This window comes from Neovison vison, chromosome 7 (assembly GCF_020171115.1).
Source record: "Neovison vison isolate M4711 chromosome 7, ASM_NN_V1, whole genome shotgun sequence".
Taxonomy (NCBI): domain Eukaryota; kingdom Metazoa; phylum Chordata; class Mammalia; order Carnivora; family Mustelidae; genus Neogale; species Neogale vison.
Window position 1 is genome coordinate 164,560,216 of NC_058097.1, and position 26,990 is coordinate 164,587,205.

General features: G+C 37.3%; 1 protein-coding gene across 3 annotated transcripts in view; it reads right to left on the bottom strand.

Annotated features, from left to right (window-relative positions):
- Positions 1 to 3,675: 3,675 nt before the first annotated feature.
- The window catches only part of PIK3C2A (phosphatidylinositol-4-phosphate 3-kinase catalytic subunit type 2 alpha), a 105,532-nt gene continuing 82,217 nt past the window's right edge, over positions 3,676 to 26,990 (bottom strand). For all 3 annotated transcript variants that reach the window (XM_044258902.1, XM_044258901.1, XM_044258903.1), the window contains exons 22-33: positions 26,801 to 26,930; positions 21,569 to 21,705; positions 18,857 to 19,026; positions 17,254 to 17,410; positions 16,533 to 16,642; positions 13,541 to 13,748; positions 12,056 to 12,180; positions 10,159 to 10,276; positions 10,002 to 10,074; positions 9,345 to 9,454; positions 9,135 to 9,260; positions 3,676 to 6,840 (exon numbers count right to left, since the gene is read on the bottom strand). In XM_044258902.1, the coding sequence (XP_044114837.1) occupies positions 6,655 to 6,840; positions 9,135 to 9,260; positions 9,345 to 9,454; positions 10,002 to 10,074; positions 10,159 to 10,276; positions 12,056 to 12,180; positions 13,541 to 13,748; positions 16,533 to 16,642; positions 17,254 to 17,410; positions 18,857 to 19,026; positions 21,569 to 21,705; positions 26,801 to 26,930 (1,650 nt within the window). In that variant the 3' untranslated portion in view covers positions 3,676 to 6,654. The remainder of the gene's footprint in view (positions 6,841 to 9,134; positions 9,261 to 9,344; positions 9,455 to 10,001; positions 10,075 to 10,158; positions 10,277 to 12,055; positions 12,181 to 13,540; positions 13,749 to 16,532; positions 16,643 to 17,253; positions 17,411 to 18,856; positions 19,027 to 21,568; positions 21,706 to 26,800; positions 26,931 to 26,990) is intronic.

Genomic DNA, 26,990 nt, shown 5'->3' on the forward strand with positions numbered 1-26,990 from the left:
CTCCCCTCTCATGCACTCTCTTACTCTCTCTCTCAAATAAATAAAATAAAATACATAAAATCTTGAAAAACTGTTTTATTATTTCAGGGACACTGCTCAAGCAAGGGGGGAGGGGCAGAGGGAGAGAGAATCTCAAGCAGAGGTCTTGTTGCTGAGTGCAGGGCTGACACAGAGCTCAATTCCACGACCGAGCCGAAAGAGAGCCAGATGTTCAATCAACTGAACCATCCAGGCCCCCCAGGAATGAACTTTTAGATACTATTTTTTGAGGTAAAATTCACATACTATAGAATTTGCTGTTTTAATCATGTTAAAGTGTACAGTTGAGTGCCTTTTAGTATTTTCACAGTATAATCACCACTAATTCCAGGAATCTGCATCACCCTGAAAGAAGCCTTGTACTCTAAACAGTTAACTCTCCAGCCTCCCACAGACCCTGGCAACCACTAATCTGCTTTGTCTCTATGGATTTGCCTGTTCTGAATATCTTGTATAAACAGAATCATATAGTATGTGGCCTTTTGTTTGTGGTTTCTTCATTATCAGGTTTTCAAGGTTTATCCATGTTGTAGTATCTATCCGTGCTCCATTACTTTTTTTTTTTTTTTAAGTAGCCTCCATGTCCACTGTGGGGCTTGAACTCAGGACCCTGAGATCAAGAGTCACGTGCTCCAGTGACTGAGCCAACCATGTGCCCCAGTACTTCATTACTTTTTATGGCCAATTAGTATTCCACTGCATGGATATACCACATATTACTTACCCATCCATCAGTTCATGGACATTGGGGCTATTTCTACTATTTGGCCATCAGGAATAATGCTATGAAAGTTCATGTACAAGTATTTGAGTACATGTTTCCAATTCTCTTGGAAATTATATTATGAATTGTCAGGTCAGAGGGTTAACTGTTTAACTTTTTTGAAAATTGCCAAATGTTTTGTAGATGACCTGCACCACTTTTCATTCCTACACAAATGTATGAGGGCTCCAGTTTCCCCACTTTTTAAAAAATTCTAACTATCCCAGTGGTTATGAATTTGTATCTCAGGTTTTTTTGGTCTGTTTTCTTTTTAGATTTTATTTGTCAGAGAGCGAGCGAGAGAAACAAAATGAGGGGTGAGGGAAAGAGGGTGAAACAGGCTCCACGAGCTGAGCAAAGAGCTGGATATGGGACTTGGTCCCAGGACCCTGGGATCATGACCTGAGCAGAGGGCAGATACTTAACCAACTGAGCCACCCAAATTTCCCTCATAGTTTTTATTTATTTATTTATTTATTTGACAGAGTGCGATCACAAGCAGGCAGAGAGGGAGAGAAGGAAGCAGGCTCCCTGCTGAGCAGAGAGCCCAATGCGGGGCTTGATCCCAGGACCCTGAGATCATGACCTGAGCCTAAGGCAGCGGCTTAACCCACTAAGCCACCCAGGCGCCCCTTCCCTCATAGTAGTTTTGATTAAAAAGTTTTGTGCACCAAAGGACACCATTCAGGTAAAAAGACATTTTACCTAATGCAGGGCTCTATCCCAGGATTCTGGGATCATGACCTGAGCCCAAGACAGACGCTTAAGGACTGAGCCACCCAGGCGCCCCGCTCCTGAGTTTTAGAGTTCTTTAAATACTCTAGGATACTAGGGCCTTATTAGATATGATTTGCAAGTATTCTCTCTCATTTGGTAAAATGTCTTTTTACCTGAATGGTGTCCTTTGGTGCACAAAACTTTTTAATTTTGATGAGCCAATTTATTCTATTTTCTTTTGTTGGTTGGGTTTCTTGTGTCATCCTTACAAAACTCACCTAATCCGGGGTTACAAAGATGTACACCTATGCTTTCTTCTAAGAGTTTATTTTAGCTATGTTTAGGTCTTTGATGTATTTTTAATCTTTATATATGCGTTTATAGTCCTACACTTCATTCTTTTGCATGTGGTTAGCTAACTGCCCCAGCACCATTTGTTGAAAAACCTCTTTCCCCATCGGTGGTGGCAGTCTGGTGTCTTTCGTGGGTCATGATGCAAACAAAAACAACTAAATACAACCGAAGTTGTTCTAGAAAATAAAAATACAACAACCAAAATTAAAAACTCAATGGATGAGTTAAACAGTTGAAGAAAGAAGTAGTTAACTGGAAAAGAAGTCATAATAAATTATTTAGAACTGAAGAAAAATTTTAGATTGAATCCTAATAAAATATTTTTATACCTAAGCCCATCTTAGCTAATATGGATAAGACAAGATTAGCCCTAAGGTAGAAACTATTGAAGTTATGTGATGGATTCACTCAGTGAAATTGATTACACTGGTGTCTAATTTTGTATATGTCTAAAATTTGCATGATGAAGCATTTTAAAAGAGGATGAAATAAAAAAAATTTTTTTTCTTCTTCCTGACAGAAACCCAGCTTCTGTTGGAGGTGATAACCCCCCCTAAGAAACTAGCTCTAATTGTTTTAAGTTATTACTCTTTCATGGTCTTTGGGCCCTTTTACATGATCTCTTTAGGGTCAGAAAACCATAGCCTCACATTGGTATCATTCTGGAATGACAGAGGTAAGATATTAGAAGAATCTACATTTCAGGATGCCTGGGGTGCCTTAGCTGTTAAAACACCTGCTTTTGGCTTAGGTCATGATCCCAGGGTTCTGGGATCGAGTCCTGCATTGGGCACCCTGCTCAGCTGGGAGCCTGCTTCTCCCTCTTGTCTGCTGCTCCCTCTGCTTGTGCTCCCTCTGACAAAAGAGTAAAATCTTAAAAAAATAAACAAAAAAACCCCTACATTTGGGCGCCTGGGTGGCTCAGTGGGTTAAGCCGCTGCCTTCGGCTCAGGTCATGATCTCGGGGTCCCGGGATCGAGTCCCACATCAGGCTCTCTGCTCAGTGGGGAGCCTGCTTCCTCCTCTCTCTTTCTCTGCCTGCCTCTCTGCCTACTTGTGATCTCTGTCAAATAAATAAATAAAATCTTTAAAAAAAAAAAAAAACCCTACATTTCTATGTTCTATAGATAGGTATAAGACATGTTCTGGGGCACCTGGGTGGCTCAGTGGGTAAAAGCCTCTGCCTTTGGCTCAGGTCATGATCCCAGGGTCCTGGGATATAGACCCCGCATCGGGCTCTGTGCTCAGCTGGGAGCCTGCTTCCCTATCTCTCTCTGCCTGCTTCTCTGCCTGCTTGTGATCTCTGTCTGTCAAATAAATAAATAAAATCTTAAAAAAAAAAAAAAGGACATGTTCTTACTATACTATTTACTATTTAAGTAAACCACAAAAGGCCAGGGACCATACTTATAGAAATCTGTAAATATTGCATATTTCATCATTCCAATGATATGAAATGGTGATGGGGCTAAGTGGCAAATTGAGAACCATGGTTTGATTTCAAAGAACGGTAGGCAGAAGTCAGATTTGTCATTTGTAAGGGCAACCAACAGGCCAGGTTTGAAATTCAGGAGATTGGAACCTAATAAACTCCTGGGTGAGATATGAAGAATATATCCAGTGAGTTCGTATTAAAGTTTATTAAATTTTTAAATTTTAAGTAAACTCTATGCCCAATGAGGGGCTTGAACTTACCAACCCTAAGATCAACAGTTGCATGCTCTACCAGCTGAGCCAGCCAGGCTCCCCAAGCTCCATCGAAGTTTAGAACCAAAATGTTAATATGTTGATGAGGAAAGAAATGACGGCAGAGTTCCTTTATTCCAGAAATAGTTTAATACAATCGTAGTACAGTTATGAAGTCACATTCAATCCACTGAATATATTCAAGGTATTAATAAAAATATTATACATCTATACTCACTACCTTAATATAATTAAAGTATTTGGTTCTTATAGATGAGACTACTTGCCATATTCGTTCATATCTGCACTGCAGCATGTAAGTAAATCCATGGATTATGGTAATAGGGCTTTTAGTGCTTTCTGATCTGAAATCTAAGTATCAAAACTGAATATATTTTTTTTAAATGCCACAATACTTGAATCCTAGAAAGAATAGTCAACCAATTTAAGGCAAGATATTCAAAGTTTTATACAACTTTAGTTTGAAAAGATGAATACTTTATCAAAGATCATACATGCCTTAACAGTTAGCTACCTATAGATTTTTATAAAGGCAGTAATAAAAATGTCAGTGCAAGTTCTACCTTGGGTTCCTCAGTAGAGAAAATAATAGGTTCTTGGAGTACTCCATTATTTTCGAATCCCAAAACACTGCAAGAGGAGAGAATTCTGGTGCAGGACTTACATGTAGCATTATTTTTATTCAGTAAAGATAGGTATAAAACATTGTGATTATACATAAAAATTAGTGTCTTGGCCAGTTTCTTTAAACTTTTGCTTCAGATTTACTTTAATGCAAGCTTTAAAAAAAATGTCTAAAAAAAAACTGATTTAAAATCTACTTAAAGTAGTAGTGCAAAGAGGCGCCTCTGTCCCTTTTTTTTTTTGGTAAGGGCTGAAGATTAGCGTTTTACAAAGAAATAACTTATATTAAAATATATATAAAATATGTGTATTTTTTTAATGACCAAAGAAGGCACAAAATGAGTTAAATTAAGAAAAACATTACCACTTGTCCTGAACTCTGGTTAAACTGTACAGTATTAATCATAATATACATTTTTAGGTAAGAAATCCAGATTTCTTGTAATTGAAAAGTGACACCACATTTTCTACCTCTATTATTTGTGCTAAAAGACACGGCTGTAACAGACTGCAAATAAGCAGTACATACTGCATCCCATTAACAATGACCTTTTACCAAGACAGGTTTGGTTTTTTTTTTTTATGTTTTTTTTTTTCTTTTTTTTTTTTTTTTACAGTGGCTATGTGACAATTCATGGAATGGAATTATGTCTCCAAAGCTTAAGTGAAAATATCTAACACTTCTTTATATCTGCAAAAGTACTTACAAACTTTAAGGAAATGTTAACTGGATGTGGAAAAAGTAAATAAATGGTGGTGCTTTGATTTGCATTTTAATTAAATTATTAAATAGACAACATATTTTAACATTAAGAAAAAAAAAAGACATTCATATATCATACTAATGGGGTTTCCTAGAAATGGACCATTAGTGTTAGGCACCAAAAATTTCAAGTTTTTTTTGTTTGTTTGTGTTTTGTTTTTTAAAACCTATCTCACTGATACATCCTCAACTGTTCTATTTCTGCTCTACAGGTTTCACCACTTACATTAAACACCTGCACAGTTCATAAAAACTGTTATGGGCAACTGAACTGGAGATTGTCCTTTCTCTATTGGTACTCTTCATTGCGTATTTTACCAGTTATCTCACAGCAACTAGATTACTACAATCTCTATTACCATTTAGAAAGTGTCTGAAATTCCACTGAGCCATGAGAATTAATTTATCAACATATTTACTAAAACTAAATATAAAATTATGTGTGTAGCTGAGTGAATAATAAAAATGAACTTTATCCTTAATGGTTACTGTAGAATAATTTCAATCATGTCCCTTATGATTCTGAATCCCACTGTATTAAGTAATTCATGTGAATGTATAATGTTTACAAATATAAGTAAGATACCTTACAAGACAAACTTTGCTATAAAAGTCTACATTAAAATTCAGCCTGGACCCTAGAATTCTTGTCCTGGGCCTCCTGTGAAGAGTCTGCCCTATTCATTGAGTTCTACCAAACAGGAATGGGTATGTGAGTGAACAATTTTCACTTGCTTAATGAGTAAGTGGAGTATAGATACATGGGAGGTGGATTACTCAAGTTCAATTCACACTCCTGGGAGTAAATGTAGTATTATAATGGAATGATGGCATTTACTATACAGTTACGTTGATGAATCTCATTCAGTTATGGGGCAACAAAAACATAAATCACATGTCTGTTTAAGTCACGTGAAAAGAAATAAAATCTTTCTGTGGGAAAAACACTAGTAAATGTAGATAATTCTTTAGTAAGTTGAAAGTGAGTGAAAACTTACTAATTATCAAGTCAGGAAAAAATCAGAATGAAGTGCCAGGGAAGCATATGAAGTTAAGGCACCATTATTTACAACTTCAGTGATTGGCACTCATTCTGAAAAAGGTTTTAAAGACATGAGTGATAAAAAGCAGTATTATTTTCCCCTACTTCTATAAACTACATAGTAGTTCTGAACATAACTATTATTTGTGCTTTGCTTTCGGCCCTGTGAATAGCAGCTGCATTTTCTGGTAACATCCTGCACCTTCCCTTTCCTTTGGTGTTTGTGAACACACACAGTGGTAAAGGCTGTAAAAGGTGCAAAACAGGAAAACATGCCGTGTCTGTGTAAGAAACAATGTAAAACAGATGGCTGAATTGACACCATACTGTACTATCAGGCCAAACTAAAGCTATTACTCTGAAAGGATTAAATCCTTCACCAACTCGAGAGTCTTTTTCAGGACTTACTGTATATTAAGTTTAGGGTTTATAGGCTTCTATATGACTTTAAAACAGCAATGGCTTCAACTAGTTCATAAAAGTTAATTATGTGACTGTTGGTCCAACAGATATGTTGAAATGCAGTAAGTACATTTACTTTATAATTTCTCTCTAAGTTTAAAAATATTATACAAAGTTCCCAAGTGTGTGTGTGTTTAAGTGTTTATAACTATTCTTGCTTTCAAAGTTCAGAAATTCACTAGCTTACAAATAGGTTGCTGCAGCAGTCAGCTGATACCACTTAACTGTCTCTTTGCTCAAGTTGAAATCTTTTAAAGGCAGGGTCACTCCACCGAGGAAAAAATTCTCCCGCAGAGACTCTGCACTGAGAACACTGAGTTGAAGTTCTCTCTGTCTTAGGGTTTCCTTGCTATATCCACTGTACACAAGCTAGAGCAAAGGCAAAAAGAAAACAGTAAGTTACATATTTTTTTGTTTGCTTGGTTTCTTGGATTATTTTAAGTAAAAACAGAAGTGAGATTAGTAGTTAAAAAGACAACAATCAATAACACTGATTATGACACATTAGGTAGAATTTGCCTCATATTTAGATGCACATTTTATATTTCAGGAGTCTTAGATTTTATTATCATTCCTCTGAGTGTCTGACATAGAAATGCACAGAGTAGAAAATTATTATTGTCTAAACAATGACAACATGGATTTTCTGAGCTGGAGTTATGGGGAAGGGAAATGCAATTACAAGGCGGCATGCCTTGAGATGGTCTGACACCTGGGAAAGAGAACGGAAGGTAGCAAGTGGGGATAACACAGCTATTTTACAAAAAATGAGGGATTAGAATTTCTTTTTGTTGTCTTTTTTTTCTGTTAGATTTTATATGCCATGGAATAATAGTATTTCAATGCAAATTCACCAACTACCAATAGAGCTTACAGCAAATCTAGAATGCTAAAAATTAGCTCTCTGACACACCACATTCAGCACTTAGAACTATTTTCAGCAAGGCCTCACCCTAACTTCTGAGAAAGATCTCTTTAATCTAGTCCTTCTTATTGTTTGACTAATAAAAATTAAAAACTGACCACATTTCACTTCTTGAAAGTATACTAACTAGGAAACAAACTAATACTTCTTTTATTTTTTATTTTTTTTAAAGATTTTATTTATTTATTTGACAGAGAGCAAGATCATAAGTAGGCAGAGAGGCTGGCAGAGAGTGAGAGAGGAGGAAGCAGGCTCTCTGCTGAGCAGAGAGCCCGATGTGGGGCTCAATCCCAGGACTCTGGGATCATGACCTGAGCCGAAGGCAGAGACTTTAACCCACTGAGCCACCCAGGCGCCCCTAATACTTCTTTTTGAGAATAACACCAACTTGTCTTCACCAAACATTGTATATGCTTTTCAAGAGCTACAAGGCTATTCTGCAGTTTTAACAAACTTAAAACCTGATGAAAATCCCCATTTATTTCCAGACATTTTTGTGTGGATGTGATTTTTTTTTTTTTAAAAGATTTTATTTATTTATTTGAGAGAGAGACAGTGAGAGAGAACATGAGCGAGGAGAAGGTCAGAGGGAGAAGCAGACTCCCCGTGGAGCTGGGAGCCCGATGTGGGACTCGATCCCGGGACTCCGGGATCATGACCTGAGCCGAAGGCAGTCGTCCAACCAACTGAGCCACCCAGGCGTCCCATGGATGTGATGTTAATGTGCACAAATTGTGTGGTGTTTATCCTAAAAAGTATCTGACTAAAGGTTAGCAGGTTTTTTTTTTTTTTTTAAAGATTTCATTTATTTATTTGACAGAGAGATCACAAGTAGGCAGAGAGGCAGGCAGAGAGAGAGAGGAGGAAGCAGGCTCCCTGCTGAGCAGAGAGCCCAATACGGGACTCGATCCCAGGACCCGGAGATCATGACCTGAGCCGAAGGCAGCGGCTTAACCCACTGAGCCACCCAGGCGCCCAGGTTAGTAGGTTTTAATAGATGAGTAAGTTCATAAGGTGACCATGAATAGCTCAGCAAAGTCACAGTTTTGCTTCATCCTGTTTAGCTGATGCTTTGCTTACTGCTTTTAGCATAGAGCACTCTATCTGAACTGGCTTGCTGACAGCCTGAAATGAATTAGGAGGTTAATTTTGAAACTATATCCTATCAAACAAAGGTAAAGTTAGTTTAAGGTAAAGGTAAAGATGTTTTAAAAGGATAAATGGGAAGGGCTTTGGAGAACTTCAGTTATCTGAGGGGCTGCCACAGAGGAGAGAAAGACTAAATTCTGTATAGTTCCAAGTCATACAACTGAGACCCACAGGTACAAACTACAGGCAGTGAAGATTCAGCCCAGTATTTAAAAAAAATAAATAAATGAAAATTATACACACACACACACACACACACACACACACACACACACGCTGTAACTGCCCAAAAGAAAGTGGATGGACTAGAAGTATTTCAGCATAGACTGGATAACCACTTCTTGAAAATGTTGTAGAGGGAGTTCAGTCACTGGAAAGGTGGTTGAAGATAACTCCTAAGAGCTTTTTAAAACCCAAGGCTCAATGATGGTTTAATTCTGCAACATTTGAAAGTATCACTAGATTGCTACTGATTGGCTTTACTAGTACAATAAATAGTTCTGAATCTGGTACCTAAAAATTTTTAATTTAAACTGTTTAAAATTTAAAGAACAGATATAAGACATTTTTAGGAATGACTTTAACTTACCATCTCATTGAATGTTGGATTCCTGGTTTTTCGTGAAATTTTGGTTTTACGTTTGGATGTTTTGTGGGTATCTGGAAGTAGGTATGTTTTAACATATGGATTTGGGTCAGCTCCATCCTCAGTAACCTATAAAGAAAAGTTTTCCCTTAATAGTAATGCTTCCTACCAAGGTATAGGTCTTCTCTACAATCATTATTTATAATCACTCACAAGGTCTTTGATGTGCATCACCATGATGAAAAGAGTACCATTTCGGTAAGAGATAGATAATTTCACTGCTCCTCCAATTTGGCCTGGAGTAGGACTGAATGGACCTGCATCTGAAAAAAAAAAAAAAATCATCTTTATTTTATCTTGCTTATAGTGGTACAAACTATGTCAAAACTTTTGCTTTGGGGCGCCTGGGTGGCTCAGTGGGTTAAGCCGCTGCCTTCGGCTCAGGTCATGATCTCAGGGTCCTGGGATTGAGTCCTGCATGGGGCTCTCTGCTCAGCAGGGAGCCTGCTTCCCTCTCTCTCTCTGCCGCCTCTCCATCTACTTGTGATTTCTCTCTGTCAAATAAATAAATAAAATCTTTAAAAAAAAAAAATTTTTTTTTGCTTTAATTCCAGGATCATCCTATGTGGGGAAAGGAAAAGGTAAATAACCCAGTAGGCTACTGATTTGTAGTTCTTTAATAATCACATTCTATTAGGAAAATTATGTTTATCCAGAAATTGATGGGCTTAGAAGGACTATCCTCCCCTCATTCTCACTGGAGTAGAGCCAGTAACCCCACTGTCACTCTACCACATTCACTGAGAAATTATTAACTTGCAAGTCATAGGGAAGCCATCAATTATCAATAAAGAGAAAAAATAATCTCACCTGCAGACCTAGCTATTCCTTCAGCTTTTTCATCACGAAGTAAAGGATGGAAAAAAGTACAAACAAGATCACACTAAGAAGAGAAAAAAAAAATGTATTAATTTAAATATCATGTAGCACCAAGAATAGAATATTCTTTTTTAATTAGGACAGTCACCTCTGCCACATCCGTTGAAGCACTCATCAAACTCTGTAAATAACTGTTTAACTCAATTTTCCTTTTGGCTGCTACATCTTTTATGTGTGTTCTTCCTAGAACCATCCTATTAGGAAAGCTACAAAAGAAAACACAAGGGGGATTTAAATTATTTCACTTGGAAGTATTTATAGAATTAAGCACAATATTTATTTAGAAATATATATATTTTAAAAATATATATACTTAAATACAAAGTGGAATTTTAATCTTCTAGAAAGTAAATTTCTGTAATTTCTTTGCAAGTACTGGAGATGAAATAGTTCAAGTACTTGTTAGCCTTTTATAAACCTTGGTACAAAAGAGACACTATTTTGCTATTTTATTACTTTTTTTCTACTGTTTTTTCCCTAAAGATTAATCTGTTTACATATATTTTATGCATATCTTATCCTCCAAAATCATCATTACTCAATCAGCCACAGTTCCTGGTATCAGTCTCATACCCTTGTCAACACTTTGTCCACAAGTGACACAGGGGACAAATCAAGAATAATCTTAACTTTGCTTATTTTGCTAACAATGAAAAGTGATACCACATGTGGAAATAAACTGACACCCACACTTTGTTGACTCTTCATTTCTGAAATCTAGTCTAAGAAGAGTATGAGCAGCCCGACACCAGAAATCTGTTGGTCATTAGCTACATTAAAAATGAGGGCTTCAGGGTGCCTGGGTGGCTCAGTTGGTTAAGAAACTGCTTTCGGCTTAGGTCATGATCCTGGAGTCCTGGGATCGAGTTCCACATCAGGCTCCCTGCTCAACAGTGAGTCTGCTTCTCCCTCTGACCTCTCCCTTCTCATGCTCTCTCGCTCTCTCAAATAAATAAATAAAATCTTAAAAAAAAAAAAATGAGGGCTTTAAAAGGGTTAACAGATAGAAAATTAAGTACTAAGATTTTGACCAACAATCTCACTGCCTCAGCTTTTTTTTTTTTTTTTAATTTTATTTATGTATTTGTCAGAGAGAGAGGAGCAAGAGGGAGCACAGGCAGACAGAATGGCAGGCAGAGGCAGAGGGAGAAGCAGGATCCCTACCAAGCAAGGAGCCCGATATGGGACTCGATCCCAGGACGCTGGGATCATGACCTGAGCTGAAGGCAGCTGCCCAAACAACTGAGACACCCAGGCGTCCCAGCTTATTCTTTTTTAGAGGTGCTCGGTATGGCCATAATTATTTTTGCAGTGATTTAAAATCCGATTTTTCCAAACCAAGATTCCAAATTATTATGTTATGTTACAGACTATGGTAGAGACAAAAATTAAAAGATTCTACAATTAGGAGAGCTTGGGTGGTTCAGTTGGTTAAACATCTACCTTCAGCTCAGGTCATGATCCCAGGGTCCTGGGAACAGAGTCTCATATCAGGCTCCCTGCCCGTCAGGTAACCTGCTTCTCCTTCTCTCCCACCTCCCCACTCCCCCACCCCCTACTTGTGCGCGCTCTCTCCCTCTAATAAATAAAATTTTAAAAATAGATAGATGAACAAACAAACAAACAAAATATTCTACTAAGTTCCTTGACCTCACTGTAAAGGTAGTTGCAGTAACAATTTACCTAATCCAGTATGACTTCAAACAAACAAACAAACAAAGAAAAAGCTTCAGCTGAAATTAGAAAACTAGAAAATCCCCAACTTTAAGTTTAGGATCCCATTTATTCAGTTTATTCACTCAGCAGGATCTTACAGTTCCCTGTCTATGGATAGTACTATTATCAGGTCCTTGAGATACAGAGAAAAGTCAGTCACACATGGTCCATTGTATCTTATTAAATGTTTACACAAAGCTTTTGAGTGACACATGGTAAGAAACTGTTTCCTATAAAAAAAGGATTAATGTACAAAAATGGGAACATACCCTGGTAACTTCCAAAGTGGAAAAATAATACTGAGCTTATTGTGAAGTTCCTGAAATTCATCGAAAGTCCGGAACACAAATGATGGCTCTAACTGTCCTTCCCTCAAAATTCGGACTACATAAATCTGAAAAGAAACCACACCCCAAACAGATTAAGACAAACAAAACAAAACAAAAAACCTTTCTGGAAAGAAAATTTACAGCTTGGTCAAGTGCTTTTAACTTAGTAATATATATGTCACTGAGAGGAAAGAGCATACATGAAAGTCATTGTATTTATAGACATCTAACTAAATCTAAGAGTGATATTAACCACTGTAAGATATATGAACAAGAACTGGAAAGTGAAAATCATTTATTTCCAGGATTATATATAATAAATGTACTTCCTGAAATTTATAAATTTAGGACATTTCCAATGAACACATTAATAAGCTCCTTTAAGAGCATAAATGAGAAAGGCAAAATTTATGGTGACAGGATAATGAGAAAAGACTTGTTTAACTGGATATTTAATTTATAAAGTCAGAGTACTTTACAGAATAAAATACTGGTGTACAAAAAACTATTTCTACGGAAGACCAGAAATAAATTCAGGGATATATAGAAATTTAGTACATTTAAAATATGCTAACATTATAATATCTATAACATAACATAATATACTGTTATAAATCACTGGGGCAAAAAATGGAATATTCAATGAAATGGTGTTAGGATAAAATACTAAACTTACAAAAATTTACTAACAATAAAATAGGTGAAAATTAAAATAATAAAGTTGCTTTCTAAAATATCAGTTTGTCAGGGATTTAAAGACTGCTGCAGGGTGCCTGGGTGGCTCAGTTGGTTAAGCGACTGTCTTGGTCATGAACCGGGAGTCCCAGGATTGAGTACCGAATCCAGCTCCCTGCTCAGTGGGCAGTCTGCTTCTCCCTCTGACCCTCCCCTTCTCATGCACGCTCTCTCTCATTCTCTCTTTCAAATAAATAAATACAATGTTTAAAAAAAAAATAGACTGCTGTAAAGTATTTTCCAATAAAATTATGAGCACAATGATGATAATGCTATTCATGGGGTGGTGGTAAGCATATTAAAGATCTTGCTTTTGTTCAAACTTGAATTTTATATGTGTATGTGTTTAATGATACTTCATCCCTAAAAAGTGGAAGGAGAACTGAAGATTTTATGTGTTTTTACAGAGGTGGATTTTGTTACGGTGAGCAAGCTTTACCTTAAAATTAAGAACAAATTGAAGAAAGGAGAAAAAGCAAAATACCACCTTTTAAGTCTTGTCTCTGGAATAAAGAATACTGTTTGTCCTCCATAGTTTGGGAGCAAATTTACCAATAAATAAATACCAAAAAACAATTAGGGATTCCTCAAATATTTGTTTATTTTTGGACCATCCATGGAGGAAAGAAGTATGAAAAGAAAAACATGTATGCATGCATGAGTCTCTACAAATACCAAAACCGAACTTACATAATGTTTATCTGGGTTGTATTTCTTATGATAAGTGAAAACAGAGACTTCCTTGATTCGACCATCTTGTCTAAATGAGTATGTTTTGGGCGAAAATGAAAGGATGGGCTCATCATTGGAAGGAAGACCAGAAAAACGCAACTGAGCAAGATTGTGAATGAAGAAGTTAAACTTTGTGGCAATGCTTCCCAAACTTGATTCAATAAGCCTACAAAAAATCAGAAAATATGTTAATAGTAAATATTCATGAGAAAACATGTTCAGTTCTTTGAACATAATAAAGGATAAAGACATTTTCATACCTTTTTTAAAAAAGTTAAGATTTTATTTTTAAACTCTACACCCAATGTGGGGCTCGAATTTACAACCCTGAGATCAAGAATCACACTCCATCAACTGAGCCAGCCAGGAGCTCATTAAATTCTTTTTTGTTTAATCTATCTACCTATCAACCAAGATATGTAAATCTCTTTTTAAAATAAGCTCTAGGCCCTTGGGCGGCCTGGGTGGCTCAGTTGGTAAAGCACCGACTATTGATTTCTGTTCAGGTCATGATCTCAGGGTTTTAAGACTGAGCCCTATCTCTGTTCAGGTCTTGATCTCAGGGTTTTAAGACTGAGCCCTATCTCGGGCTGCAGAGAGCCTCCTTAAACTTCTCTCTCTCTGGGCGCCTGGGTGGCTCAGTGGGTTAAGCCGCTGCCTTCGGCTCAGGTCATGATCTCAGGGTCCTGGGATCGAGTCCCGCATCGGGTTCTCTGCTCGGCAGGGAGCCTGCTTCCCTCTCTCTCTCTGCCTGCCTCTCCATCTACTTGTGATTTCTCTCTGTAAATAAATAAATAAAATCTTTAAAAAAAAAAAAAAAAAAACTTCTCTCTCTCCGCCTCTTCCTCTGTCCCTCCCCTACCCCCTGTAAGTAAACTCTAGGCCCAACATGGAGCTTGAACTCACGACCCTGAGATCAAGAGTCACATGCTCTACTGACTGAGCCAGTTGGGCACCCCCTTTTCATTCCTTTTAAAATATTAAGCATATTCTCACTTTGCCAGGATTTTCCCTTGTTCTTTAGGCCAAAAACCTATTAAAAGATAGTCTACCCCAACAAAATATTTTAGCACAAGAAAGTCTCTATTCCACCCCATCCCACTGTCTCCCAAGAAATGATGCTGTATTTCTTGAACTCCGTGGGATCTAATATTAACTTAAAAACTATTAGGGATAGAAGATGATTAGTATAATGCCAAAAAAGATGATCATTATTTAATTCCCTTTTAATAAATAGGGAAGTTGAAAACAGGTATAAAAGGAAGCACTGAAAGTAATCCAGGGGTGCCTAGATGGCTCAGTCGTTAAGCAACCTGCCTTCAGCTCAGGTCATGATCCCAGGGTCCTGAGATCGAGCCCCACGTTGGGCTCCCTGCTCAGCAGGAAGCCTGCTCCTCTCTCTCCCACTCCCCTTGCTTGTGTTCCCTCTCTTGCTGTATCTCTCTCTGTCAAATAAGTAAAATCTTGGGGAAAAAAAAATGTTATCCAAATTTAATAAAATCTTTTCTATCAAATAGTAGTAGAATCTGGTATCAGACTTCTTCAAATAATCGTTAATTTCCCTCAGTTGGAAAAAGAAGTTTTGACAGAATCGGGAGTTTCATAGTAACAAATCTGGAAAGCAGGCTTGGATAAAACAAATACTGTCTCAGAAGCAGGATAAAGAAATCCAGAAAGAGGAAAGAGATTCAAAAAAGAAAAGTCTAGAACTTCACACAAAGGTTCTTGCTTTGCTATGGACTGAATATTTGTATCCTCCAAAATTCCTATGTTGAGCCCCAACCCCACAGGGCCTTTATGGAGTCAGTAATCAATATTAGATGCAGTCTTAAGGATATAAATGATCCAAAAGAATTAGTGTTCTTATGAGAAGAGACAAGAAAGCTTATGCTTTCTTTCTTTATCTCCTCCTTTCCTGTGAGGAAACAAGAAGGCACCAGAAAGTGAATAAGTTCACCAGAAAGTGAATAAGCTGGCACCTTGATTCTAGGACTTCCCAGCCTCCAGAAGTAAGAGAAAATAAGTGTCTATTGTTTAAGCCAGGTCATCTATGATTATTTTGTTATGGCAGCTCAAGCAGACCAATACCTGCCTCCTTTATAGTTTTGCCTAAAGAAGCCAAGTGAATCTCTTTTGAAAAACAAAACAAAACCCATCAATACCTAAATTATCAGGATTAGTTTGGAAGGCTATACAAAAGTCAGCTTCCTTCAATTCAATTCAGCCCAGACTCTTGAGACTAGAGAAGTCCAGTCCAGTTTTCTATCTCTTTTCCACTGAGAGGAAGAAGGCAAGAGAAAAGAGAAAAAAGAACATGAGCTCTTGGGTCCCTCCCTTCTATGGCATAATAATGAGGTGGTATCACTAGATAGTGACCAACCTGGTCACCAGACTTTTAGAACATACTGCCAGGAAGATCTGCTTTTAAAGCAAAAATGACAAGTTCAAATGCCAGTAATTAATATATGTATTTTAAGTACACATCATATAGTAACAATTTATTATAGCAGTGTCCCAGAGTTTGCAGTTTTAATTATTTATGGTATCCATGAAAATGGTTATGGCAAAATCCTGAAAAATAGATTAGTACAGGTATTATTTTAGGGGAAAAAACCAACACACACACACACACACAAATCCTTGTACTTGACACTATAGAAAATGTGCTTTGCAGAAATAGGTCATAAATAGGATGTTTATAATTCAAGTCATATACTAAATAAAACCTGAGTCATTTTGAAAAATTTTTTAGTGTTATTGCAAATCCTTTATATTTATTCAGTAAATAAACTTCTGACATAAAATATACTTTTGATAAACCTACTATTTGCTAATACTGTGAATCACAATTATTTCCTAAAAATCAGATTCTGATATATAGCATTTGTTTAAACTAAGGAAAACAAATCAAAACTCTGTGCCTTTTCTAACATATTTAAATATGCCTTACCTAGTAAAGAAAATTGTAGCTTCTGCATCGGTAGTTTGTGGCTGAAGTGCATCTCTAACATATTTCAAGTCTTGAATACTTGTAAGTTCTGGTAACCCTGAAGGAATCATCTACAGAAAGGGAAAAAGAGTTTGTGAGTTACTTTTTAAAAAGTCTGTTCCCCACCCATCCCTTAAAAGCTGGCCAAGTAATTAGAACTAAAGCAAACAAAATAATCACAGTTTTGAGGAATTTATATTAGTCTTATAGGCACCTAAGTGATTCAGTTATAAATGGGAAAAACTGAGATCATATAATTGTTGGAAGTCACAAAGCCAGTTTATGGAATAAAACCTGTGAAATTCGGACCTTTTAGTCTAATCCTCTTCTTTTTTTTAAAATCAGGTTCAGTCTCAATAATCATAGCAGAGGTTTAACTTAATACACACCCAGAAAAGTACAGAAATCTGAACACCAAAATTAAGAAACAAAATATGTTCCAGCATCCGAGATGGCTCTCAGGGTCCCTTTTAGTCAGTTACTTTTACTCCACACCTCCAAGGTAGATGTGACTTATGTTTTATATTTTATATAAATGATGTCTGGCAATTTTTGAATATTTGGTAACACTATTTCTGACATTTGAAACTATGGTAAATTTTATTCCAAAATATCCTTCTTTAGCTATTGAAACACAGCATTAATGTAAATTAATTAAGGTCTTGTAAAAGAACACAGTTACCAGTGAAAGAAGGTTAAGAAAGAGGTTTGTCTGCTTTCTTATTAAGTTGTAGGCTTGACAGCAGAGGTCCACAAACAACTGGAAACGAATGGTAGGCTTTTCACCCCCATTAATGACATATGCCATATCAGAGGTAAGCACAAAAGGAGCCCGATCCCTATTTAAAAAGAAAGTACACAACACAAAGTAGTATTTACAGAATATATTCAAATAGTGCTTTTGTTACCACATGGTTATTGAACTAAGCTACCTGAGCCAGAGCAATTTCCAACTGGGAAATTAAGAATCAGGCAGGTTTGAATCTGCATTAAAACTTACAAATTTGCATTTTTCAGAAAAACCATCATATAATCAATCTCATTATTTAGATAGAACACATATATGAATTTTTTCCAAGATGATATTTGTAAAATCACACACTCAAATAGAGAACAGTACTTACAAACATACAGAGAGAAAAGTTCGGCACTCATTGCCATCATACAAATGGGAACATTCCTAATAGGTACCACTAAGTAGTTAAATACATCTTAATTCATTCCAACAAATGTTACTAAACACGCACACACACAGGGAGAGAGACAGACTCATTCTTATCTACTACAAGGTCAAGTCATTTGTTAGGGTCTTTTTTTAATACCTAGTCATACTCAATGAGAGCTATAAGACAGTAACAAGAAAAGAGGCAAGTTTGGGGACATTAATTTGTGGAAAAATGCCTTTCTTTTAAAATAAGCTGTGTCCAGGGGGACCTGGGTGGCTCAGTCAGTCGAAGAGTCTGCCCTTGGCTTGGGTCATGATCCCAGGGTCCTGGGATTGAGCCCTACATCGGGCTCCCTGCTTAGCATGGAATCTGCTTCTCTCTCTCCCTGCTGCTCCCCAGCTCTACCCTGTTGGTGGTCTCTGTCAAATAAATAAAATCTGTAAAATAAAATAAGTTGTGTTTACTAATTAACACAACTAATTGACACTTTCGCTAAATGTGTCAAAAGAAAGGTTCCTCAAAATATACACATATATCAATCTTAAGTAAAATTCTGATCCTATCAAAATGAAAACATTTGATTACTTGAAATGACAGAACTTGAAGTCATTTTAGCATGACTTGAAATGACAGAACTTAAAGTCAATGGCCTCTTTAATTAACCTAAGAAAGCAAACCAACAGTTTCACTTTTCTTGGGAAGAGGAAAGTGGACAGAAAAGGAATACTTAGATTGTGAAGTGGTTGACATTAAAACCATCAAAAACTTAACCACTGTGTGGTAAGAAAAGTCGAATTCTTTTTCTTTCAAGTAAAATTACTGAAACTCTTCCAGATATATGTACACATGTAGACAGATACAGATTATTTTATTAATACCTTTTGAAAAGTGATCCACAATGTGGAAATTCTGCTTCAGAATTACCTGGAGTACTTATTTTTCTTGTTTTTGTTTTTTAAAGATAGGCTCCACCGAAGTGGGGCTTGAACTCACAACCCTGAGACCAAGAGTTGCAAGCCCTACTGACTGAGCCAGCCAGGCACCCCTCAGGGTACTTGATTTAAAAAAAAAAAAAAAAAGGGCCCCTCTTTTCTTCAGCAGCAGCAACAATGTGAGTACCTTTTGAAGCTACCAAACATCTGTGCATGGCCCAAAAACTTGCCAAAGTCAATGTGAAACATGTGTCCTGTGCTTCGAAGCATTATATTATCATTGTGTCGATCACAGATGCCTAAGACATAGGTGGCTACACAGCATCCAGCACAAGAATAGATAAAATTTTCTGAAGCCTATAATAAAGATAGAGAATTATTTTAGAAAAAAATTATTTTTAAAGGAGGCAGGTTATAAAGATTAAAGTAATTCACCATCCTTTGAAAACACTATCGTGATTCACTTTTTCAACACCTTATAAACTAGGTTATGATAACAAAAGTCAGTCTTGTCATATTTCAAAAACAAAAACACCCTTCTAAAGGTGGTTACTGCCCTATCTCTCCCATCTATTATCCTTTAACAGGCAGAGAAACTGCCAGTCCCTACTTGGGGTACATGCTGCCTTTAAACATCTTTTAAGAATCATCTTTGTGCAACTCCGTTCCTCACAGGCTCTACTGTTTAGTACAAGTGGTGGTAACACTGTGACAAAGATTAATCTGAATAAAAGAATATTTTTCCTTTTTTTGGCTTATAAGGAGGGTATGAAGAAAGTCAGCTTGTATCTTTAAACATACAATAGTATAATTAATATGTTTTGTTGACTCCTTATGTCATCTGCAAGTTTTTCGAAGCTAGAGATCTCTCACTTCAGTCTTAACCGCCCTGGGGATTAAATTACTGACCTAGCATCATGCAGAAGGATGCAGCAAGATGTATACAATGAGTACTTTTATCTAAAGCATGTGCATTTAGTTTATCCTCAGGGAACTAAATTTCTGAATAGCACAGTCATATGGCTCTACATGTCCATGTGGTTATTTCTTAACTCCCCAGAAATCATAACTGATGATGGTAAAGAGCCAAGGGTTTACACAGCACTTGTAACAAACCAGTCACTACACTACTCTTCCTACACACCTACAAACCTACACACATGCACACTCTATGACATAGGTATGATTATGATTGTCATTTCCCTCATTGTCATGAGGGAAACTGAAACATAGAAGTTCTTTGCCCAAGATCACATAATTTTTAAGTGGCAGACCCAAGGTTCACCCCAAGCAGTGTGACTCTTTTATGTAAAGTACCTTAAGAGTCAAATGCATAAAAGGCACTTAGTGTATGCTACTTGACAATTATTTTGTGTCAAAGCACTTCCCCAGAACCACAAAAAGAGCCAACATTACTATAAAGTATCAGCTTCTGTTGCACTGCTTTCCCCACACCATAAGAAAAGGAAGTGATCTTAAACAAAGAGCTAAATTCCTCTACCTTCTTAGGTGAACAAATAGAATTTGTATTTATCTGTAAATGTGATATGTTAATGACCTAATGACATAAAGGAGGCAGGCAAATGACATTAAAACTGAGATCTCCTTACATTGCCATTTAAAGTGTTCTTGAGGGTGCCTGGGTGGCTCAGTGGGTTAATAACCCTCTGCTTTTGACTCAGATCATGATCTCAGGGTCCTGGGATCGAGTCCCACATCAGGCTCTCTGCTCAGCAGGGAGCCTGCTTCCTCCTCTCTCTCTCTCTCTCTCTCTCTGCCTACTTGTGACTGTCTGTCAAATAAATAAAAAAGAAAGTGTTCTTGAGTCTTTCTTAGGCAGTTTAGGATCACTAGAGGCCTTATGTCCTAAGAGATTTCCCTTTACCTTTTCCCCCCATTTTTATTTTTTCTGAAGTAAACTCTACTTCCCCCAGCCCTCACCGACACGGGGCTTGAACTCACAACACTAAGGTCATGGGGCACCTGTCTGGTTCAGCCGGTTAAGTGTCCAACTCTTGGGTTTAGCTTAGGTCATGATCTCATGGGTGGTGGGACTGAGCCCTGCATTCAGCTCCATGAAGCGGGGAGTCTGCTTAAAGATTGTCTCTCTTTCTCCCTCTGCCCCTCGGGCCACTGATGTGATCACACGCACTCTGTCTATAAAAAAAATTAAGTCATACACTACCAAATGAGCAACTCAGCTGCTCTGAGAGTTCCTTTCTTGATATAGAATTCAAAAGTATGCTAAAACAAAAAATTGGCACCTCTAATATTAACAGCTACCAACTACAGAATTTACTCTGTGTAGGGCTTTCTTTATAAACTCATCTAACTCTCACAATAGCCTTGTAAAGTTTTTATTTTTTACAGACATAATATGTACTATATTACCAAAAAAAGTATTACAATACTGTAACGTATACTATTTCATATCCCAGGTTACTGAAGAATAGAAGAGGTTAATAATTTGCCCAAGGCTCAATACCTGATGACTTGGAACATAGTTCAAGCTCAGAAAGTCTGGCCCATAATTTTCCTCTCAACTCCACACTTACACACATGGAGCCACTCTACTCATTTTCATAACTTGTCCCAAGATCTTTGTGAAATGTGAACATTCTGGGTCATAAAAATACCTGTTCTGCTGGCCTCTAAATGCATGCTTGGAATGTTTTGGGGGTAATTTAGCATTGGTTTCACTCAGATTCTTACCGTTAGATAAACTGTTTATATAGAAACATACGTGTATATAACTTTTTTTTTTTAACTTAGAGAAAGACACCGCTTTCACAACTTAGACTACATGGCTAGTCACCAGAGCTGGAAAATGAAAAGCACTTATAACCTATGTAATACATTTGTGATAAAGTTATCTGGAATAAAGAGACTTGCCGATCACCTTTTCATATTCCTCTTCAGAAGGATTGTATTTCCTCAACCACTCTGCAAGTGGTTTATCTTTAAAGGATCCAGTCACACCATATTCCACTTGGATTTTCCTGAGGGTATCTGAAGCAGGAACTAGCTCCACCATACCTTTAACAACAAAACATTAAGCTCTGCAAAAATACCTCCCCAAAAGCCTTTAAAAAATTTATAGCTTTCCATCTTTGACATGAGATATCAGTTAGGAATTATTTCTAAAAAATCAAGTCTGGCAGCCCATGCAAAAAAAATCTGAGCAATCAAAAATAATCTCTTATTTTCAGAAGTACCCAAAATATAACAGTTGAATTTGAATTTAAGGCTCCATAATCTGTACAACGGTGTGCTATACCCTCCACCAAGAATAATAATTTTAATTACTAACTAGATAATATTGACCTAGTTAATAAAGTTACTTAGTTAATAAACTTACTCTGATCACGTATTTGGGCAATGATAGAGTGTTTCAGAGTATACTAAGCCCTTTCAAAGGTAAGAATAGATTAAGATTGTCCTTATGAGGGGAGCCTGGGTGGCTCAGTGGGTTAAAGCCTCTGCCTTCAGCTCAGGTCATGATCTCAGGGTCCTGGGATCGAGCCCTGCATCGGGCTCTCTGCTCAGCAGTGAGCCTGCTTCCCCCTCCCTCTCTCTTTCTCTCTACTTGTAATCTCTGTCAAATAAATAAATAAAATCTTAAAAAAAAAAAAAGATTGTCCTTAAGACATGTATAAGTCTTTTTTTCTAAATATATTTTTTTAAAGATTGTATTTATTTATTAGACAGACAGAGATCGCAAGTAGGCAAAGCAGTAGGCAGAGAGAGACAAGGAAGCAGGCTCCCTGCTGAGCAGAGAGCCTGATGATGCGGCGCTCAATCCCATGCACCCCAGACATATGTAAGTCTTAAGTACATGTTCTGTCTTCCTAAATGAAATGTAAATGTTTGGCTGGGCAAATCATTTTTTATTTTCTCACTTTTAAAACAAGTATCAAATTATGGCACATCCACGTAAGGGAATACAATAATGTAGATCTTTATGTGCTTATACTAAAAAATATGCTTTAGGGGCACCTGGGTTGCTCAGTGGGTTAAGCCTCTGCCTTTGGTTCAGGTCATGATCCCAGGGTCCTGGGACCCACATCAGGTTCTCTTCTCAGGAGGGAGCCTCTTTCCTCTTTTCTCCGCCTGCCTCCCTGCCTACTTGTGATCTCTGTCAAATAAACAAATAAAATCTTTAAAAAAAAATGCTTTAAATACATAATCCAGATAAAGGGGCGCCTGGGTGGCTCAGTAGGTTAAGCCTCTGCCTTTGGCTCAGGTAATAATCTCAGGGTCCTGGGATCGAGCCCTGCTATTGGGCTCTCTGCTTGGTAGGGAGCCCACATCCCCCTCTCTCTCTGCCTATCTCTATGCCTACTTGTGATTTCTGTCAAATAAATAAAATCTTAAAAAAAAAAATCCAGATAGAGAATTGTCATTTTGCGCTTAAAAGAAAGACTGGGGCACCTGGGTGGCTTAGTCAGTTAAGTGTCTGCTTTTGGCTCAGGTCATGATCTTGGGGTCCTAAAATTGAACTCAGCAGGGAGCCTGCTTCTCCCTCTCCCTCTGCCCCTTGGCCCCCTACCTCCTCCCCACGGCACTGGTGCTCTCTTTCAAATAAATAAATTCTATTACCTGCTACATTTACTATATGCATGTATTATTCTTATAATTAAAAAATTTGTTTTATTGGGGCGCCTGGGTGGCTCAGTCAGTTAAGCAGCTGCCTTCGGCTCAGGTCATGATCACAGGGTCCTGGGATCAAACCCTGAATTGGGCTTCCTGCTCAGCGGAAAGCCTACTTCTCCCTTTCCCACTACCTGCCTCTCTGCCTACTTGTGCTCTCTATCTCCCTGTCAAAAAAATAAATTAAGTAAAATCTTTAAATAAAAACAAAACAGTTTTATGTATTTTCAAAATCAAGGAGATGCACTGGTGTCAAAAGATATGGACACAGAGACCTGCTTCAGACAAAGGACTGGAAAAAACCAAGTTGGCCAAGGTCTTCAGACCATCCCAAAAGAAGTGTATCATCTAGTTAATAGTTCACACTGAGATACTTTTTCAATGAGTACCTGCACCTTGATTCTATGACTATATTTAATCAAATTTTAATATACATATAAATTTCTCATTTCATAATCATATATACATACATATAAATCACTATGTGCTAAAACAGTGGACCAAAGTTCATAAAATATACAATGTACTACTCGCTATGTAAGATATGGTCCCTACCCTGAGATAACTTAAAATCAAGCATGGCAGGGGGAGATATACCAGTAAATGTCTCATAAATATTTAAAGACAACTGTTGAGTCTGAAAAAGTGAGGGATTACTAGAAACACTGAAATACTAGTAAAAAGTTCACAGAGGATATGGACGCGATTTCATTTGGAAAATAAAGGTACTTGTGAGATAATACAAATGAAAAGCTTAGACCAGGGTAAGACACAAAGTAAGTACTCAATAATCAGTTAGAAACAACATAAAAAACAAGAGGAATCTGATTGCCTCTCAAGTTACATGGAATTTCATAAGAAGAAAGAGAAAGTGCAACTATATGAATTAAGTGTGGTGACAGAAAGGCAACTTAATGAAATGGTAGGCTCTCATTGAGGAATCTTAGTAAAATAACTTCCATTTACAACTTATAAAAAACAAGAATATTTTTAACCAGCAAGAATTCTTAAATGTTTTATTTATTTTAGAAGGCAAGAGCAAGAGATTGCATGCAAGTGAGTGGGGAGAGGGGCAGAGAGAGAGAATGTTCAAGCAGACTTCCTGCTGAGTGCAGAGCCTGATGTGGGGTTCCATCCCACAACTCGAGATCATGACCTGAGCTGAAACCAAGAGTCAAAGGCCCAACCGACTGAGCCATCCAGGTACCCCCAACCAGCAAGAATTCTTAAATTGACCTGCTTTTCTTTTTGACAAGATAAAGTTTGTAGGGATGCCTGGGTGGCTCAGTCGTTAAGTATCTGCCTTTGGCTCAGGTCACGATCCCAGGGTCCTGGGATTGAGGCCCGCATCAGAATCTCTGTGGAGCCCTCTCCCACTTCCTCTTCTGTGTTCCCTCTCTCACTATGTCTCTCTCTGTCAAATAAATAAATAAAGCTTGTACATTCTAAACTGAGAAAGTAAAGTGATAAGGCTCTCATACTGTCCTAATGGATAAAATGGAGAACAGTTGATAACACAATGACGTAGACAAGTACCCAAGTAAAATACAGTACCTAAAGATATTTTTAAAAAGATTTTATTTATTTGACAGAGAGAGAAACTACGCACAAAAAGGGAAAGCATCGGAAAGATGGAGAAGCAGGCTCCCCAGTGAGCAGGGAGCCTGATGTGGGACTCAATCCCAGGGGTCTGGGATCATGACCTGAGCTAAAGGCAGATGCTTAACCAATGAGCCACATAGGTACCCCACAGTACCTAAAGATTTAGCAATCACCTGACAGGAAATCTCATGTCTCTAGCGATACAACACATTGGTTGGTCCTTGGTCCTCTCTTAGTAAACACTTTTTTCAATGCCTTAGCAGAAGCTACAGAATATAGATTCTTCAAATCAGTTCATGACAGAAATTAAGAGGTTCAACAACAGATAACAAAACTCGGATTTTAAAAAGAATCCAAGTGGCTGAAAAGTAATGGATCCAATAATAACAAGGAAGTTAATAGGTAAGGTCCTATACTTGGGTCTAAGATACAAAATGTACAAGTACAAAATGGCCAAGACATGATTAAGCAGGAGCTAGCTAGTATGGTTTTATTTGTGAATAAGTTCTGCATGTGCAATACTTTGCCTATTTTGCATTCTACAAAACTCAGGTGCCATTCTCAGAGACTGGGTCACCTGAGCCTTTACAATGGGAATAATCAGAAAATAAGGTAATCTAAAGTCATGTATGACAAATGGCTGAAGAATGTGGAACTCAGGATCTGAGGCCACAATATTCATCATCACAAAGACTTATTATATGACTGTCTATAAAGAGAACTGGAACTGATGGGTAGAAGACATTAGGAGTCAGTTCCCATTCATTAGACTGTAAGAAAAAACTCTACAGCCATCAGAGTTATCCAGGATAGGACAGACTACATTGAAATGCAGTAAATTTCCTTCAGTATAGGCATTTAAGCATAACGTGAATGGCAAATATCATAAGGATGACTAGATAATTGTTCTGGTGACTTTCTAGTGTCTATGATTAGAATCTGAGAAGCATTTCTCATTTCCATCAACTATAAATGATCTTTCCCTCCTTTAAAACCCCAGAGCACTACCTCTGTTACTTCTCTTAGAGATTTTCGGGATTCCTGGGTGACTCAGACAGTTAAGTTTCTGCCTTTGGCTCAGGTCATGAGATCCCAGGGTCCTGGGACAGAGTCCTGCACTGGACTCCTTGCTCAGCGAGGAGCCTGTTTCTCCCTCTGCCTGTGCGCTCTCTCTCTCTTTCTCTCTGATAAATAAATAAATAAATAAAATCTTTAAAAAATTCTTTTAGAGCTTTTAGCTTATTAAAGCATTTTCAAATTACTTTGTAGGTCTTTAAACTGCTTCCCTCTAAATATAAACGCTTCATGTTATTAGCATTTTGTAGCTGGCAGATCAACACAAACATTTGTTGAATAAGAGTAATGACAATGGCTACAATTACTGAGAACCTAATACATGTCACATGCTGGGTGTTTCACATTCATTACCTTTTAATTATTACAATATTTCTGGGTGTAATGCTTTTATTATTCACACTAAACATATGTGGTAAGGAAGAAAACTTATGTAATAAAATAGTAAGATGAAGCCTGTGCTAAAGTAGAAAAAACATTTTGAAACCATTATTTTGCAGAAATTAAATCAAAATTGGTTTAACTTAAGACACCTTAATTTTAAGTTAAAAGCTAAAGACTATGAAGTCCTCATTTAGTCAATCAATGGGAACCTCTGGTTACTGCAAAACCAAAAAACCACTGCAAAAAAAATTTATTAGGGCTACTCAATGAGTTATTTAATTATAAACAAATAAATCAGTAAAGTAACACTAAATTAAAGTAGAAACAACTGAGATCATAGTGTACCAGCATCAGGACTACCACAGGACAAGTATCACAGAGAAGAAATAATAAGACACCAAGACAGAGCTGACAGACTTACCTCGATCTCTGCCAGTTGAGAGACATTTGAAAATTACCATCCTCAGATCTAATCCTTCTTTAAGCCAGATCTTGTCCATAATCTTTATCATCTGTAAAGCTAACATATCTTGCCGAAGATCTTCACCAACCTTGAAATCAAGGAGATAAAATGAAACGTGTACCTTTCCAAAAGACTTACTACGTTACAT